Raw genomic sequence first — 18426 nt, 5'->3', positions numbered from 1 at the left:
AAATAATGCCAGAAACATCTTGGATTCATTCATGTTTGAGTTTGAGTTCATTTTTAGTCTTTACTCTTGCCAAATTTTTCATGACCTTCACAGTCAGTTATATGATTCCATATGGGGTTGGAACCCACAGTTTAAGAAACTTTGTTTTAAGTAAGGAAACTTAGGCTTAGGTTAACTTCCTTAAAGTCTCTAAGTTGTAAGTGGCATTCGGAATTCAAATGGAGGAGCTTTGACTCTAAATATAGTGTTATTCACACTGTCATTTTGCCCCACAATTTATCTTATTTAAACACACATAAACACACACACATTTTATATACATATGTTATTGTTTGCAGGGGTCCTCAAACTACGGCCCACGGGCCAGATGCAACAGCTGAGGACGTTTATCCCCCTCACCCAGGGCTATGAAGTTTCTTTATTTAAAGGCCCACAAAACAAAGTTTTTGTTTTTACTATAGTCCGGCCCTCTGTCCACTGAGGGACAGTGAACTGGCCCCCTATTTAAAAAGTTTGAGGACCCCTGGTTTAGTGTCTAGTATGGTATTTTTCATACTGCAAGTGCTTAATAGATAGTTGATTTGTTAAATTCTATTGTTTAGTGAAGATACTGAAATAATTTTTCATTTTGAACATCCTGAGTATAATGGAATATTCTGCCTGGTGTCTTTTCTTAAGCTTGTCTGGTATTTCAAGACTTTTTTTTTCCCTGATAGAATTTCATGAAGCAATTTAAAATTACATCTCAAGATTCTGGAATTTCTGCTTATTGTCAACAAACCTAGAAGCTGGAAACCCAGATTTAGTGGTGGGGTGGGGGGAAAGCTTTGAAGTAGATGTATGTACTAGAAAACATAGGTTTTTCATTTTGAGAGTCATTTTAATGTTCTATTTACACTAGTTTTAAAAACATGAAAATGAATAAAAACAGATATTTGAGCATTCAGTTTAAATAGAGCATTCAATAATAAAGATTCTGTGCTTTTGTAATTGGGAAGTTAAAACCTTCAGTTTAGAGCAGTTTCCAATTAGCCACAAGCAGATTTTTAAATTTAAGTTGGGCTTTTCCTTCTTTGGGCCATGTGTGTGTGTGGAGGGAAGGGAAGGTTCTGCCTTTGGTTTGTATTTTTGAGCTTATGAAAATAAATGATGGAAAAATAGTTTCAAGAAACTCTTGACATTTTTAAAATCTTAATTTTTACCTCATCTGTGGGAGAAATTCACTTGAGTTATATAGGAAGAAGTCCTCTGAAGCGTGAGGGCCAGTTTAGCTTTATACAGAGCTAAACAACAACACCAAGAAGGGAGCAATTATTTTGCCAATGCAATTTAGGACATAAAGTAAAAGACCAAGTTGTTTGCTTTTGTAGTGACTGTATTAGGAAAGGGATTTTTTTTTCCCCCTGAGGCAATTGGGGTTAAGTGAGTTGCCCAGGGTCATACAGCTAGAAAATACTAAGTTTCTGAGGTTGGATTTGAACTCAGGTCCTGACTTCAGGGCCAGTGCTCTATCCACTGCGCCATCTAGCTGTTCTAGCTTCTTGGACCAACTATATAACTTTTGGTGTTTTTAAGATTATTTTTCTTTTTTTCTGTGTGAATTTAAAAAAAATTATTATGGTTGCTTTTTATTGACAGAATATATGCGTTGACCCTTGCAATCACTTTTGTTCCAATTTTTCCTATCCTTCCCTCTACCCCCTCCTCTAGATGGCAGACAGTCTCATACATGTTAAACAGTATCTTAAATACAATATATGTGTACGTATTTATACAGTATGAGATTATTTTTCAATGACCAAAAGAGGAATCCAAAAGACAAAAGAAAATGGCAGGTAATCGGAAATATAGTTTACAAGTTCTCAGAATGTCAAACAGATAGTTTGAGAATTGGTGTATCCTAAAGGTAATTGTTCAGTCATTTTATTTATTCTTTTTTCAATCATGTTTGATTCTCTATGACCCCTTTCTAGGCAAAGATACTGGAGTGGTTTGTCATTTCCTTCTCTAGTTCATTTGACACATGAGGAATCTGAGGCAGAGTTAAAGGACTTTGCTCAGGGTCACACAGCTAGGAAGTTCCCAAGGTTTGATTTGAACTCAGATCTTCCTGACTTCAGGCATGTCACTCTATTCATTTCACCACCTAACTGCCTTCAGAGAGCAATGAGAAGCAACATTTCTTGGTATACTTGATCATCTTTCATTACTTTTGTCATGATAATCATGAGCAAGAAAGTTGTCTTGAAAAGAATTATTATTTATGCTGCAACATTTATTGCAGAAGATGAGGAGATAGAAAAATTCTACCATATGCTATCATATTATTGGATTTTTGTTAACTTCTCTCATATTGATCAGATGAATATTATCTAATGAAGCTCTTTTGGGTTTAGATAGTATGAGCATATAGATATTCTGAAAATAGAGTTAAGCATTGGTAGTGATCATATCAGTTACAGACATAGACGATAAGGGAATTTGTTTTGGTTGATATGTTACAAGGATTCTTCTTTTTTTCTTTTCAATGGGGAGATTAAGAGGAGAAAAAGTAAATGCTTATTAATTTAAAAATAGTATGTAAAAATTGCTTTTGTAAATTAAATATATTGGTCATTTGAGAATTTCTTAATCTAGAGGATTCTACTAATAAAGTTCATAAATATGGATTTCATACAATTTTATCTTAATTTTGGCTAAGCCCCGAAACTGTTCGGTTTTGGTTCTTTGACAAACATGTTGGATCGTTTTTATGAAAGAGAGAAAATCTTGTTTCTTAGTACCATATTGGCCTAACTCTTAGTAATGGGTAGAGGAAAACTTCTGATGGTAGGAATGTTCTTTACTGTTTTTAGAACCATTCACTTTCAGAAGACTCTGAATGAGTAGAAGTAAGTAAAATAGAAAAAAGCAAAAACATTGAGGCATTTGGAGTTTTCCTGAAGCTTACTATTTGCAATTATGTATAATTAATCGTTATTTTCTCTTGACAGACTGTGGCATTATCAAGACCACCTGCAGATTCTGGCCAGCCTTGTCAGCGTTCTGTACCCACCTCCTCATCTACCTCATCCATCACACCAGCAAGTCTTTCAGGCCCAGTGCCCTCACCTGCACGGTCATCGCCAGTAAATAGGCCCTCCCCAGCAACCAACAAGTCACTGTCTCCCATTACATCTCGGTCCCCAGGTGCCACAGTACCTGTCACCCCAAAACCTCAGAGCCCAGCTCAAAATACCACGCAGTCCCAGGATAGTGTCCAAGAGAAATTAGCTGAACAAGTAACTCTGGTAAGAAAAATAAAATTTTGAAAAAAATATAAAATTTTGAAGTACTTGGGTTATTGAAAAAGAAATTCACTTTTCAAAAAGAAAGTTTGACTTTTTGGTCTTAAAATGAGGTATTTTAAATAAATAGCAAATTTAAAATGGAATATTCTAAATTCTGAACACTAGAGTATTTTGGTTTCTAATGCAGTTGGTAGAAATGAAGAGAATTTATCTTTTAAATAAAAAACCCTTTCTCAGGGTCAGAGTCATAATGGTTGCTTATTGAATACTTGTTAACTTGATTTGTGGAGGAGTTGTTCTTGGAGTGTGATATTATGGACAGAGTACTTGACCCTGCTTCTAGTCAGGAAAACTTTAAATTTATTAATATTATAAATAAAGTTATTTTATTGCTATATTAAAATAAAATTACCTGAACAACAAACTTGTGTTAAACTGAATTTTAAGTTATTACCCCTCCTCCCCACCCCCCCACCCCCCCAAAAAAAAAAGACTTGGGCAAAACTGTATTGTATTTCAAAATCTTATGTGACGCTTTCAAGGACAGTGATCATCAGTATTGGTGTAAATAAATGTGGGTTCTTCTTTCAGTTAGGCAATAACATTTATTAAGAGTCCAGTGTGTAATGAGCATTCACTCTTATTGGGAAAAACAGAGAGCTGAGTTAAATTTCAGACACATGGAAAACATTTACAAAGCATCCTTGCATCTTGTTCTGTGAACCTGTTGTCCACATGGGGCAAAGCAGATGAGTTGCTATTGAGTGTTGAAGTTCATGACAAATATACTTTATAAATCTAGTCAGAAGGAGAAATTCAGTGAAGGGTTTGGAAATAGAAAAAAAAAATCACATTGCATTATAATATTGTATGAGAACTTCAGTTCTTCAGATACTGCTACAACATTTTCTCTGGCCAAAGTGTTCCAGTTGATAATTAATTTTTTTTTTTTTTTTTTTTTTTGCTGAAGCAATTGGGGTTAAGTGACTTGCCCAGGGTCACATAGCTAGGAATTGTTAAGTGTCTAAGGCCAAATTTGAACTCAGGTCCTCCTGACTTCAGAGCCAGTGCTCTATCCACTGCGCCACCTAGCTACCCCCAGTTGATAAATTTCTTATTGTAAATTCGTGATAATTTTTTCCTTCCAAAGATGGAGGAAATTAGGGAGAATGGCTATTTTAGATCCAATTCTGAGCACTAAGGAAGAATTGAAGTAGAAATAATAGTAGGTAGAAACCTTGAGACCAAGTAGTTTTGGATAGAAGACAGAAAAGACATGTATATATGATGGACATGTGAGATTTTGTAAGAAGGTATTTCAAATGCTTTAAAGAAAGGATAGGTTCTGCTTACCTAGTATTTTCTAGGGAAATTCAGGCCTAAACTAAGAAAATTTTTAACCGATAAGATTAAAAGAAGTTCAAGTAATTGATAATGACTGCAAGAGTAATGTGGTTCTATATGAATCAGCACGAACTGATACGGTGATGAATGCTAAAGATAACAAGAAGGATTTTTCTTAAAAGCCATGTTGGGGACAATGGAATGAGCAAAGAAGGGGGTAAAAATACTCTCTGAAGTGAATTGGATAATGATAATAGATCATAGTTTTCCTCCAGTTTTCTCATCTAGGGTGAACAGTCTTTTAGACTGGGAATTATAAAACAAAACTTGGTTAGCAGGGAATGGGAATCCAACATAGTTGAGTAGATGACTAGGTGCTAAGTGATGCTGTCAAAGAATTTGTATCACTAGATCTGGACAAATATACCTAGTATATTGACAGAATTTGCCTATTTGATCTTCAAGCTGCTGTTGATGATCTTTGAAATGTCAAGAAATTGTCACAGAACTGAACAGAGCAGATATGCCAAATAAACACAGATAGATTCTGCAAAATATAGACCAGTGAACTTTTATTCAAATTCCAGAGCATATTATTGTGAACATTCATAAAAGGATAACAATGACAATTAAAAGCCAACTTTTATTACCAACAGGCCATTTCAGTTTAAATTCATTTCCTTTTTTGAAAGAGTAAGAAGAGTGATAAAGAATGGAAAATCTATAGACAATTTGATGTATTTAGATTTTATCAAAGCATTTCACAAGTCCTCTTTCTGTCTGTGTCTGTCCTTTTTTTTTTTTTTTTTTTTTTTTTTTTTGGTGGTTGAGAGGAAGAATAATAAAGATTGATGACTTGGCAACTAATTGAATGCCTAGATTCAACCAATAATTACTAAGAAGGATATGTTTAGTTTAGTGCTTCTGATATCCATTGCTTTTAGACATTTTTATCAGTGACTTGCATATCATGCTTATCAGATATGCAGTTGATAAGTAATTTTGAAAGGTAGTTAACATACTGGATTACAGAGTGTGGACTCCTTAAAATTTGGCAACCTAAATAGATGATGAATTGACTGAACAAAATGAAATGAAATAGGACTAAGTTCTAAGCTTAGATTGACAAAATAAAGTGCACAAATGCATTTAGAAGAGAGAGCTTTTTTTTTTTTTTTTGGTGAAGAGGAGCTTGGATTTTTAGTGGTTGGCATGTTTAGTATGTGCTATTTTGGGATAACTGCAAATAAGCTAATGCTCTCTTAGATTGCATCAGGAAAGATAAAGTGTACAGGGAAGTAGTCATCAGGCTTTGCTCCTAACTGGGCACCACATCTTAAGTATAAACTCACTGGAATGTGACCAACAAAAGGCAATCCCACGAGAATGAAAGGACTGGAAAGTATCACATAAGGGGCTTTTAAAAAAAGTGGCTATATTACCATATAGAAAAGATAGCCTGGGAGGTGACAATAGTTGTCAGTGGAGAAGGACTGGATTTGTTTGGCTTGGCCCTAGCTTGCAGAGCTATGATCAGTTCTAAGTGGAAGTTGCAGAGGTGTTTTAGGATTGATGTAATTTCATAAGAACTAGGGCTTTCTGAAAGTGTGATGGACTGCTTGCCTTAAGTTGATCGTGACTTCTTGCTCATTGGAAACCTTCAAGAAGATATGGTAGGATGCCTTGTTTGGTACTATAAATAGAAGAGTTTCTTATTCAAGTTATGTATTGGACTAGATGACATTCCTTTTCAATTTAAATTCCTTCTATGAGGTTGTAACCATGTTGAGGGCAAGTTTTGTCTTAGTTAAGTTTTATCCCTAGTAGCCATCAAAGTGCCTCATCCCTAATAGTTATTTAATAAATATTTCTTGAATTTAATTGAGTTGAGGGATTTGAGTGATGTGAGAGTTACTAGTGAGCTTAAATTCATAAAAGTTAGTAGGTTAGCTGGACATTCAGAAGTGAGGGGGAGGAAACTGAATGAGCTCATTATTCTTTCCTAAAATTAATGCTTCTTTTTCTAACTTTATTGTTTCTGTTAAACTATTGAGCTAATTTTTAAGCATTAGAAGCATCTCTGGGACATTTCATTTGAGATTTCCCTTAGGCAGTTGGAGATTAAATCTGAATTACCTATCTAGAGGTAATAGTTGAAACTACAGGAATTGCATGAGAATATATGAGGTCTTTTAGGTTGTGAGATATAGAGAGAATAGAGCTAGGCCAACTCTTTTGGGAAACTCTAGTATTAAAGAATTGAGAGAAGGAGGAGGAGTTTCTCTTGATTATCCTAATTGATATTAATATCAATGTTTGTTAATGTTCTCTGAACTCCTGTGGCATGTGATCCATACTGAACAACTTGACATATTTGATTATATACCAGCTAGAAGTATGTTTTGGTTGTTTTCATGTCTGGAAGTCTTAGTCCACTCTGCCTCCTTTTCATCCTCTCCATGAGAATTATAACAGAGCCACTTTTTATATTACTTTTGAATCTGCATAGTTCTGGCCTGTGCGCAGTAGATGTTGAATAAAAACTTATTGACCTGATTTTTCTAGGAAACTCAAATCCATCAAAGAATATCAGAATTGAGAAAGGAAGGTCTGTGGTCTCTCAGACGGTTGCCAAAACTTCAAGAAGCCCCACGACCAAAATCTCACTGGGATTATCTCTTAGAAGAAATGCAATGGATGGCAACAGACTTTGCACAAGAGAGGAGATGGAAAATGGCAGCTGCAAAGAAGGTAGCTTTGTAACATAGGTAGTCTATATTTTACTGATGGACTATGTTGCAAAATTTAATTTGTGATTTCTCAGAATTGGTGTTTGGAATACATTTTTTAATATAAACAGTGTTACACATGTGATAATTAGTTTGTCACAAAAGCTCATTTAATCCATAATTCTTGTCTGTAGTAATAGACATTTTTCTATGGGAAATTTTGTTACAAGTGCCAAGCTAGCATGTCAGAAATTCCTTATCTCACTATAATCCTGGGAGCAGAATTTGTACCTATTAGAGTTACAAAAGCCTAATTGAACTGTCCTTGAAAGTTTCAAAAAGGAGTTGGGTTCAAAAAAAGGCTGTAGAAGGTATGGCTATTAGAGGATTTGGGGATCAGGAAACTTTTGGAAGAGAATCAAGACAGGGTCTCCTAGGGGAGGTTGAGTTTTAACAGATAAGAGGGGAGGGAGACTAGATGAAAGCTGGGAACCCATCACCTGAAATGAGTGTGGTTGCTACTGTGGGGTTTACTGCTCTTCCTTTTTTACCTTCCCTCCTTACTTTACTATTTGCACATTCTGCCATTTTCTATATTTAAGGAGACACTGGGGAGGAGGAAATATGAAGGAGAGTAGAAAGGAACAAAGTTCCTGTAGCTATAACTTTATATAGCTCCTGATAGAAAGGAGATTGCCAAAAGTCTATCCATTTTATACATTGCATATTTACATAGAGGAAGCTAAATTTTGCTCTTTATAGCTGTGAATTGAACAAGTATAAAAGGGGATAATTTGGATAGACAGTTTAGATTATTTAATATTTCAACCAAATGTGTTTAAGGATCTGGTTTTTAAAATTTTAATTGTCCAATTATCAATGTCAAAAATAAGCATGTGTGTTTGACTTTTGGTATTTTTCTTACAGTTTCTGACATTGCAAAGTTAAAAATTTGAATATTTTCACTTAATAGCTTGTCAGAACTGCAGCGCGTTATCATGAAGAAAAGAAACTTCATGAAGAAAGAGGAAAGAAAGAGGAACAGAACCGATTAAGACGCATAGCTGCTTCAACTGCTAGAGAAATAGAGTATTTTTGGTCAAATATTGAACAGGTAATATTGATCTGCAAGTGTAAATTTTCATTTCTCTGTAAGGAATTTATATGGCCTTTTGAGCTTTGCACTTAAATAGAATTTTCATTTTAAAATGCTTTCATTTTAAAATGTTTAGAGATAATTTTCTTGCCAAGATCAATAAATCATCTTGCATAACTTAATAATGTAAATAAATAAAAGTTCTTAGACCTTTTATTTTTTAAAAAAATATATTGTTTCATTTGATGAAGTTAGGCATTTCTTTTGCTCTTTTCTTCATGTTGACTTCTTTAATTTTGGAATAGTAATATTTGTATTTAAAGAAGAGACTCAGGATCCTTTTAGGAAATAATACTTATTTTTGGAGATGTAGAAAGAATACGAGACCAGGACTTCAAGAACCTGGAAAAAGGATGATCCTAGTTCATTATTTCCTAGCTAGATTAGACTCTTTATCAAAAGAAAATGACTTGTAACTGTAATAAAGCAAGATTGTAAATTCCAGGAAGCTTCATGAATATAAATTGTTCCTTGAGTTTTTGAGGGACACCAAGAAAATCCAGATATTATTTTAGCATTAATCAGTCTGTATAAAAATTCCCTTTTCATTTTTTGTCTTTGGTGCCTTTTCACATAGTTGGTACTTAATAAAATGTTTGTTGAGTTGAATTTCATTTCTATTGTTTTCCTGACTCTTTCCTCTTCTGTCCCAGTAAAATTAAAACAAGAACTTAAATATAGAACTAAATTCAAACAAATGGATAAATGCCATATTGAAAAATTCTAATTGACTGTTTAGAACAAAAAAAATAAGCCTATACTTGGGGTATCATTTTTGTGTTTATTAAAGTTTTTCTTATGTTTTGTTCTACATATTCTTGTTTGTAGTTGAAGATCTTAGCACTTTGTTCTTTTATTTGACTATTCATTGTTTTAGGTTGTAGAAATAAAACTGCAAGTTGAATTAGAGGAGAAAAGGAAGAAAGCCTTAAATTTACAGAAACCATCCAAGAGAGGTATAGTGTCTTTTGATCCTTTTTTGTTTTTAATTTCCCTGTAATATAAACCAAAATTCTTTGTTTCAGGAGTTGCAAAGTTAGAATATACACTGCAAATGCTATCGGTGAATTTCTTTAATTTACATTCCAGTAATTCAGAATTTGGAATAACCAACACAGGGTGCTGAGGCATATCTTTACCTGAAGTTGAGAGCTTGAATCAGAAGAAGGGAGTCACAGCTAGAGAATTACTTGGTTATCCCAATAATCAAATTGGGGGCATTTGTAAATATATGCTAATTATTTGTGTGATAGACTCCTGTTTATTGCCTTATGAAGATGTGTTTACTGATGGGTAATAGGAATGTTTTGCTTATTTAAAAGTAAAACCAATTATGTTTTGTAGTTATTATAAAAACTATTTTCCAAAATACAATTTGTTAATTATTAAGGAAAGTTAGGGACTAATTTTTTAAAAATAAAGTAAGTTTCACATATAAGTTCACACTTAAAATATAAGTTTTAAAAAATATTCTTCACTATTTAAACTTTTCTTTAATTCTAATTGGATCCCCATGTCCTGGTCTGTCTCATTTAGTCTGCATTTGTGAAGTTGTAATGCATTATCATATTACAGCTCTCTGGTGTTATGATAGTTTATGTTTACCATTTTTAATTGAAGTAGTTTTTTTACTTCTCCTTTCAATCTTGAAATCTTTTTGAATGTGTTCTTCTAAGTCTTTTTCATAGTATTGGTTGCTGAAGATGACTTAATTCATTAGGGATCCTGTATCAAAAACCTTGTGAACCTTGGGAACTCATTCAATCAGTTGATTGACAAAAATTTATTAAGTGTTTGCTGTGAAAGATAGGATCTTTTGGGGAAGAGTTTAAGATGTATCTAGTTTGAAATATTCAATAGGCAATTGAGGATGTGAGACTAAAGTCCAGGGAAACAACAGATCTTACGATTTGACTGCATGGAGATGATTATTAAAGCAGGATAAATGAAGAAGTTGCCAGCACAGCACAGAAAGTGAAGAATAGCTACTTTTATCACCATATCCTTTCCTTAGATTCTATCCTTTTGAGAGGTTTAGCATATACCTTTAGAGCTAGACTCACTCAAATTCTCTAGCTTAGTTTATAAAGCCTGTTGTGGATTGGTATTAGAGAAACCCAACATCCTTGGAGTTTGGTTTAGGTTTGTAGAATTGGGCAAATGGATAAGAAACCAGCCTGGCCTTAAAGTTTTAGGAAACTCATATGTGGTTCTAGGTGAGGCAGAAGTCTGACTTGCTTCTTTTAGGATATTTAGGCATATGTTGCTTATTTTAAATTTTAAAAATTATATAATTATATATGTGTGTATATATATATTTTTATATGTATATATTTTCAATCTGCAAAGAGCAAATCTCAGTAGTATTTTAGTTTTCAGTAATTCATTTTTTTTTTTAAGACTTTGTGTTCCAAATTTTTCTCCCTCCCTCTATTATTTCTCCCTTTCCCAAGGCAGCAAGCAATCTGACATAGGTTAACCATGTGTAATCCTTTTTAATATATTTTCATATTTGCCATGTTATGCAAGAAAAATTATACCAAAAGGGGAAAAAAAACACAATAAAGAAAAATACAACAGACTAACCAAAAAAAAAGTGAATATTCTATGCTTGGATCCATATTCAACCTCCATAATTCTCTCTCTGGTTGAGGATGGCATTTTCTATCCCAAGTCTCTTGGAATCGAAAGGCCCACATTATCCTTCTACTCCAATTTACCCCACCCCCATTGAGAATGAAATTATAAATGTTTATAGTCAAGCTAAACAAATTTTTGCATTGGTCATTTTGGAAAAAAAAATTTGTCTTATTCCACCTTCTTTGGGGTATTTCATCTCTCATTGTAAGGCAGATAGCATTTTTTAATATTAGTCTTTTCCAATTATTATTGGTCAAAATTCCTAATTTTTTTCAAACTTAGTTGTTTTTTATCCTATTGTTGGCATTGGCATTGTATAAATTGTCCTTTTGGCTCTGTTCAGTGTATTTTGCATCAATTCATAAAAGTCTTCAAAATTAATTGAAAACTCTCTTCTTTATCATTTCTTATAGAATAATAGTATATTCTATCCTATTTATATATGATTACTTCTTTAACTATTGCCCAGTTAATGGACATCCCTTCACATTTCCATTCTTTGCTGCCATAAAAAGAACTATATATATATTTTTGTACATTCTTACTTTTTTGTGGAGGAAGTGGGGCTTATTTTTTGGGCTTAAGTAGCACTTATTTTTCTTTGAACTAATCCTTCCCCTAATCTGCATCCTTTTAAGTTCTCTTTCTTCCTTCTCCTCCTTCTTTTCCCGTTTCCCTGTTGAATGAAATGTATTTTTGAACTCAAATCTTAAGTGTCTGTATGTATGCTTTCTTTAATTCAGATCAGACTGAGGTTCAAGTGTTAGCTTCTCCTTTACCTCTTCTCTTCATTTGCACAAATGTCTGCTTGAATACTCTGATTATCTGAAATAATTGTTTCCCTGTCTCTCACCTTCTCCCATATTCTCTTCCTTTTCCCTTTAATAGAACTACTCTCAGGCCTTGTGTAATTAGACCTCTTTTGTGATCCTTGATGAAGGATACATGTAACATCTCATCATGTTTGAATTTAAACAGTTTATCCTCATTTACTCCCTTATGATTGTTCTTTCAGGTTTACCTTTTTAATATTTCTCTTAACTCTTGTATTTGAATTTCAATTTCTATACAGCTCCAATTTCTTTATCAGGAATACTTGGAAGTCATCTTTTTCATTTAAGTTCTTTTTTTCCCCCTCTATCTTTATGGTCAAAGTTAAGTGAATTGCCCAAGGTCACACAAGTTTTCGGAGGCTGGATTTGAACTCGTGTCTCCTGACTCTATGGTTAGTGCTCTTATCTACAGTTCCACCTAATTGACTTTGATATTTCTTAATAATTTTTTCTCTTCAGCTTCTTTCAGTACTTTTCTTTGACTTCTGGATTTTTGACTGTGTTGTTCCTAAGAGTTTTCATTTTGGGGTTTCATTGGGGAGCTGATTAGTTTATTCTTTCTGTTTCTGCTTTGTTCCTTTGTTCTGATAAAAGTTGTTTCTCAGGAAGTTTTCTTTCAAAATTTTTTGAAATATGATGGCTTGACATTTTTTGTTGTTCAGAGGGTTTATGTAGTCCAGCTGCAATAACAGAGAAACTGAGACAAGAAGAGATTGTTTTTAATCCTTAATGTGAAGAGTGTAAGCTAGCTGACCAAAATGGGAATATGCTTCTAAAGCATTTGGTCCAAAGTAACTGAGTCACACCATTTAAATATGGTTTTTTTAGCAAGCAGAATATGGAAGTAGGAGTGCAATTAGTCTTGCAGCTGTTGTTGTCTTTACTTCAGAGAGAGCAGGGAAAGAGGAATGGTATTTACAGCTTGGAGATTGTGGCTCAGGCCACAGGGGAGGACAGACAGGGGAGGAGAACCATTCTTGGATAGATAGGGACTATAACGAGGGCATAAATGCAGGACGTGAGATTGTCCTTGACAATAATTCTATTCTCAGGATAATTTTGGGACAGGGATGAAATCAGAGAGGCAAGCACTTGGATACTGTTTTTCTTTTCTATTCTTCATTGTATAAAAGTGGCATGTGAAGGGGAGTCAGAGCCTCAAAGTTTAAAGTTTTCTTTTTAAACTTAATTTTTCCAAGTCTTAATTGCAGAAATGAAAAAGGGGAGAGGGGGATGGTGTATGGCCTGCTAGGTCTAACACAGTGATTCTTAAATTTTTTCTTTTTGATCAGTTTTCCAGATTCATTGTTTTTGCTCTGAGATACCTTATTTTTTATTTCTAATTTTTGATCTTTTGACTTCATTTTAATATTTCTTATCTCATTGTCTTCTGTTTGGTCCATTCTAATTTTCAGGAAGTTTATTGCTTCATTAGGGTTTTATACCTCTTGGGTTGAGCTGTTAATTTTCTTTTTTGAATCCTTTCTTTTGTAGCTCTTCTTTTCTAAGTGTTCTTTTTGTACTCTCATTTTATTGACAAAAATATATTTTAAAAATTCTTTTTAAAAACTTGATTTTTTCCAGGAATTCTAGTTGAGTTTGTATTCTTTAGGTTTTTTCCTGAGGCTTCACTTGTAGATATTTTAGAATCATTGTCTTCTTCTGAGTTTGTATCTTCCTATTATCATAGTAGTTTCTAATGATGATGATATAATTTTGTTTTCTCTTTTTTTCTGTCTATTTCTAGACTTCAGGACTTGATATTAGGGCTGGGTTCTGTGCACTCCTAGAGGGCTAGTCTGGGTTTTTCCTCTTAACTGCTTTCTTGAAGTATTGACTGTTTCATTGCTCTAGCTTCTCTGGAACAGCTCAAGCTGGGACCTGCAAGTTTTTAAGTGTTTCTGAAGTGGTTTGATTCACGATAAAATCTGATTACTCTCCTCCCACCTCCCTTCTTCCTCCCTTCCCTCCCCTCAGCTCTGTAAGTTCATGACCTGAGTTTGGGTCTGTAGTCGTAGCTGGAAGACTCTGTTAGTGCAGAACTGTGTAGGTTCCCTTTTGGTCTGGGATTCTTAACATGGTTATTTCTCTGCAGGCTTTAGACTTGAGTACATAATATTAAGTGAGACTCTGAAACCCCATTCTGCTCCTGGTATATAAGCTATACGAGTGCTGCTTGCTTCTGAACTTCCTCCTTGCTCTGTATATAGCTGGAGTAGGAACTGTTCTTTACCTTAGAACCCAAATATTCCTTGGTGCACCTGAATTTGTGACCCAGACCTGGATAGTGGGAAACAGTTGTCTGTGCTGGAACAAGGAACAAACTTTGTTCTGTTGTATAATATGTGATTGCTCCTCCTAGACCTGATTTCTGGAATACAGACCTCTTTGTCTATATCCTTATAGACCTGGTCTTGGAAAAAGAAATCACTGTGACTTCCTCAATTTCCCCAATGAGGATTCAGCCTGATACATTTTCTAGATCTCTTTGGAGGAGTTATGGCTTTTGAGGAGATCTCTTTGCTCTTTCCTGCAACTCCTTTATCCAACTCTGCCTCTGCATGTGTATTTTAAAACTTTACGTAGATTGAAAGATTGTAAGAGATGTCTTAAGAGACTTAATTTGCAGTCTCTTACTTTGGATTGTTTTTTGTCTTTGGTCACTAGAATGGATTGGGTAAGAATTACCTATGCTTACTCTTCTTCGTATCTAGAAAGGGGTTATTAAGAGTGAGGATAGCCCTGTTGAGTGGTTCTGAATGTTACATAGTTAGTATCATCCTTAATTATTATATTTTAATGTGTTGTCTTAAATATTTATTATTAAAAATCTAATATATTGCTTTGTATTCAGGAAAAGATTCAAGGTCTAAGGGTCTTCATGCTTTCCCCGAGCAGTTTATGGTGAGTTTAGAATTGATTTATTTGTATTTAAAAAAACACCAAAACAATTTCTTCCAAATAAAAAAGCAAGATCAGGGTGATTAATATTTGTTCTAATAAAATTATATTTTGCCTTTACACTTTTAATTGTATATGTGTAGATAATGTTGTTTCAGCAAATTTTTATAAACATCCAACTTGATTAAACCTGAGATTTTAATATGATAGCTTTGGGCTTTCATGGTTGCTAACTTGGGAACTTTGAAAGCGAAAAGCAATACACAGAAAATTGTGAATAAACTGTTGAATAGAAATGTTAAATCTGTACATGGTATAATTATTTTTTGCCATATAAATTTTTATGAGTGAAGATGGTTGAGAAAATGATCAAAGACTCCAAATCTTAATTCTGAACAGTGGATATTATGTTCTGTATTTATAGACCTAGTGTTTGTGACATTTTTCTTTACTGTTTAGGACTCTGGAATATATGGAAGAAAAATAAAAATTAGTACATCTCTAACTGATGATGAAGGTCTGTATTCTTTTTTTTTTTTCCCCTTCAAAAGATGTCAATTACAGTGTCCCAAAAGTTGTTTTTAATAGCTTAAAACTCCACTAAGACTTTTGGGACCTTTTATTTATTGTCTATCCATAAGGCTTTCATTGAATATTACTGCCCAAGAGAATTGTCTTATGTATACTTTAATTATTTGTGGCTTTATAATTAAGATTTTTTTTTTTTATGTCACAGTCACTTTCCTGTAGTCTGCCCAAAATAACTTGTATCAATAACAAAAAAAAAAATTGATATGATACATTAACCACAATTTTTAAAAAAATAAAATGTCTTATTTGTATCTTTTTACATTGCTCTCACTTCTTAGTGACTCCTTCTCAATGAACCTCCCCTTGGGGAAAAAAAAAATTCAGTTACTATAATTCAATCTCTACATTTTCTGGGTCTGATGCTGACTCAGTTCCCATGTTTTTACCATCCATGTTCCTGTTGCTGGCAGGAAGGCTTTCTTTCCCATCATAGCTCATTGATGCTATAGTGAGTCATTCCATTGACCCTGAGTTCTTATATTTTCTATTACATTCTTATTGTCATTTTGTAAATTGTTCTTCTGGGTACACTCCTGTCATTATGTATAGTTTCATACAAGACCTCCCAAATTTTCCTAAACTCTTCATATTTGTTGTGTCTTAGCAGTAGAATGATATACATTGTATTCATATTCCATAGTTTGTTTACAGTGATTACAGTTATCCAGGTTATATACATTATTTTCTATTGGAAGGGAAGGAACTTAAACTTGAATTTTAATTTTATTATTGTAAACTCATTTGGGAAAATTTTGGGCCTGTATAAATCATGTACATAGCTACATAAATTTTATATATAAGTAAGGAAAGAATAAACATTTATATGGTGTCTACCCATGTGCCAGATACCATGAGCAGCATAATTTACAGCAACATATGATTTCACAACACAATATTGTGGGAATTATTCCTGCTATTACTTATTTCCATTTTATAATAAAAAAAAAAAAGCTGAAGCAAACAAAGGTTAAATGGCTTGTGCAAGGTCACAGCTTACATAGATGCCAAGTATTTGAGACTGGATTTGAACTTAAGACTTCCTTACTCCATCCATTGTGTTGCCAGCCACCTCTATGCTGAATATTTTATATTAAAACACTTCAAACCCATCATTCTCTCCTTATCCCACTCCTTTTGAATGGTTTCTTGGTCCTTTATTGAGGACCTTTACCATACCTCTGACTCCAGCTTCTTCAGCCTCCCATTTTTTCCACTGTGTTATCTGAAACACTGAACTCCACTTATAGTAACAAGTAGTAACAGCTAGGATTCTTTCTTTTTAAATCTTTTCTTTTCTTGTTCTGTCCATCTTTTTGTACTAGTCCAGACTGGGCTTTCTCCTGATTTTAGAGCTTCTCTGACCAGCCTTCTTAGCATCTGCAACCTTTTCACTCACTGTTGGTAATAGGGGGTATGAAATACCCATTTTTTCCAAACCCTTTGTCACAACCTCCCTTTAGCACCATCCCTCTTTTGGGTATTCATCATTTGGTTAGAATTCTGGGAGCTGTAGCCTCCTGACTTCCAGGCTCCCTCTTCCTGCCCCTTCCCCCTCCCCCGCACACTTCTCCCCCCCCCCCCCCCCCCCCCCCCCCCCCGACTCCCCACGAGTTCAGTGTCTGGTTCTTCTTACCTTCTGCCCTGACATACATAGATTATACTCTCAATTTTGCCATTATCTACTGTGCTACTTCCATGTCCATGAATTCTGGAAATCCTTTATTTTATCACAATCTGTTCCCAACTCACATTTCCTCTGCTTTGCAACCCTAAATCTTGTTTTTCTTCTAGTTTGTTTACTGTAACTTTTGTTCCGTCTAAGTTCTGTCCTGGGTCATCATCCCTGCCCTTGTTGGCTTGGTGACCTGGTTCAAGTCTGTATTGTCTTCTCTCAGCTGAGTCCTTGGACCTCTTATTGGATTGCCATTCCCTCGAAGTCAGCCTTGGGCTACTCCCACCATCCATGGCATTGGCTTTCGCATCGGTACTGCTGACAGAGATGGAGTCAAGAAAACATACGGACATAGTATCTGTTATTCTCTTTCCTACTTCCAAACTCTTTTTGCCTCTAACCCATTGCTTCCTCTTGTTTTTCCCACCCGTATTTATCTTCTACTCTCTGTGCACTAGCCACTTCTTTTGCTTACAGATATCTGTCTCTCTTTTCCTCCAACAGTCTGTGCGGTTTCCTCAACTGTCGCCCACATCTCTCCTCTGTTTTGTGATTTGCTCCTCACAGGATGAAGTTACCTTCCTCCTGAGCCATCCTAACCCTGCTACTTTTTTTTTTTTTTTTTTTTTTGGTTGAAGCAGTTGGGGTTAGGTGACTTGCTTAGGGTCACACAGCTAGGAAGTGTTAAGTGTCTGAGACCAGATTTGAACTCAGGTCCTCCTGACTTCAGGGTTGTTGCTTTGTCCATTGTGCCACCTAGCTGCCCTAACCCTGCTACTTTTTAAAAGTGATTCCATTCCATCTTGTTTTCCTTCAATAGATATCTCCACTTCAGTGTTCCCCATTCTTACTAACATTACTATTACCAATAACTTACTAACAGTAATACTTACTAACATATTTTCCCTATTCTGAAAAAAACTCACTTAATTCTCTCAGCCCTTTATCTCTTCTGCCCTTTGTAACCAAACTTATTGCTTTCCATCTTCTCTCCTCTCACTCTTTTTGATCCTTATGATCCATCAATACACCATACACCCAAATGGCTTTCTCCAGTGTCATCAGTAGTCTTTTAGTAGCCAAATCCAGCGGCTGCTCTCTCTGGCCTCTTGTAATCTTTGACATCGGTCGATTGCCCTCTTCTCCCTGATCCCCACTTCTCTGGGTTTTCAGCATGCTCTGTGTCCTAGTTCTTTCCTTTCTCTTCTTTGCCGGGTCTTCCTCTAGATCATGACCTCTCCTCTGTTCCCTGGTGACCTGTGGGTTTAAT

The 18426-nt window shown here is 34.7% G+C and overlaps 1 protein-coding gene across 3 annotated transcripts in view; it reads left to right on the top strand.

The window, feature by feature from the left end:
- LOC127545360 (E1A-binding protein p400-like) overlaps positions 1–18426 on the top strand; it is a 139484-nt gene that overhangs the window by 41342 nt on the left and 79716 nt on the right. For all 3 annotated transcript variants that reach the window (XM_051972585.1, XM_051972584.1, XM_051972583.1), the window contains 6 exons: positions 2994–3290; positions 7200–7385; positions 8337–8477; positions 9397–9475; positions 14847–14896; positions 15353–15410. In XM_051972585.1, the coding sequence (XP_051828545.1) occupies positions 2994–3290; positions 7200–7385; positions 8337–8477; positions 9397–9475; positions 14847–14896; positions 15353–15410 (811 nt within the window). The remainder of the gene's footprint in view (positions 1–2993; positions 3291–7199; positions 7386–8336; positions 8478–9396; positions 9476–14846; positions 14897–15352; positions 15411–18426) is intronic.

Source organism: Antechinus flavipes, chromosome 1, assembly GCF_016432865.1.
Source record: "Antechinus flavipes isolate AdamAnt ecotype Samford, QLD, Australia chromosome 1, AdamAnt_v2, whole genome shotgun sequence".
NCBI classification, from domain to species: Eukaryota; Metazoa; Chordata; class Mammalia; order Dasyuromorphia; family Dasyuridae; genus Antechinus; species Antechinus flavipes.
This window is presented reverse-complemented; position numbering and strand designations above follow the sequence as displayed.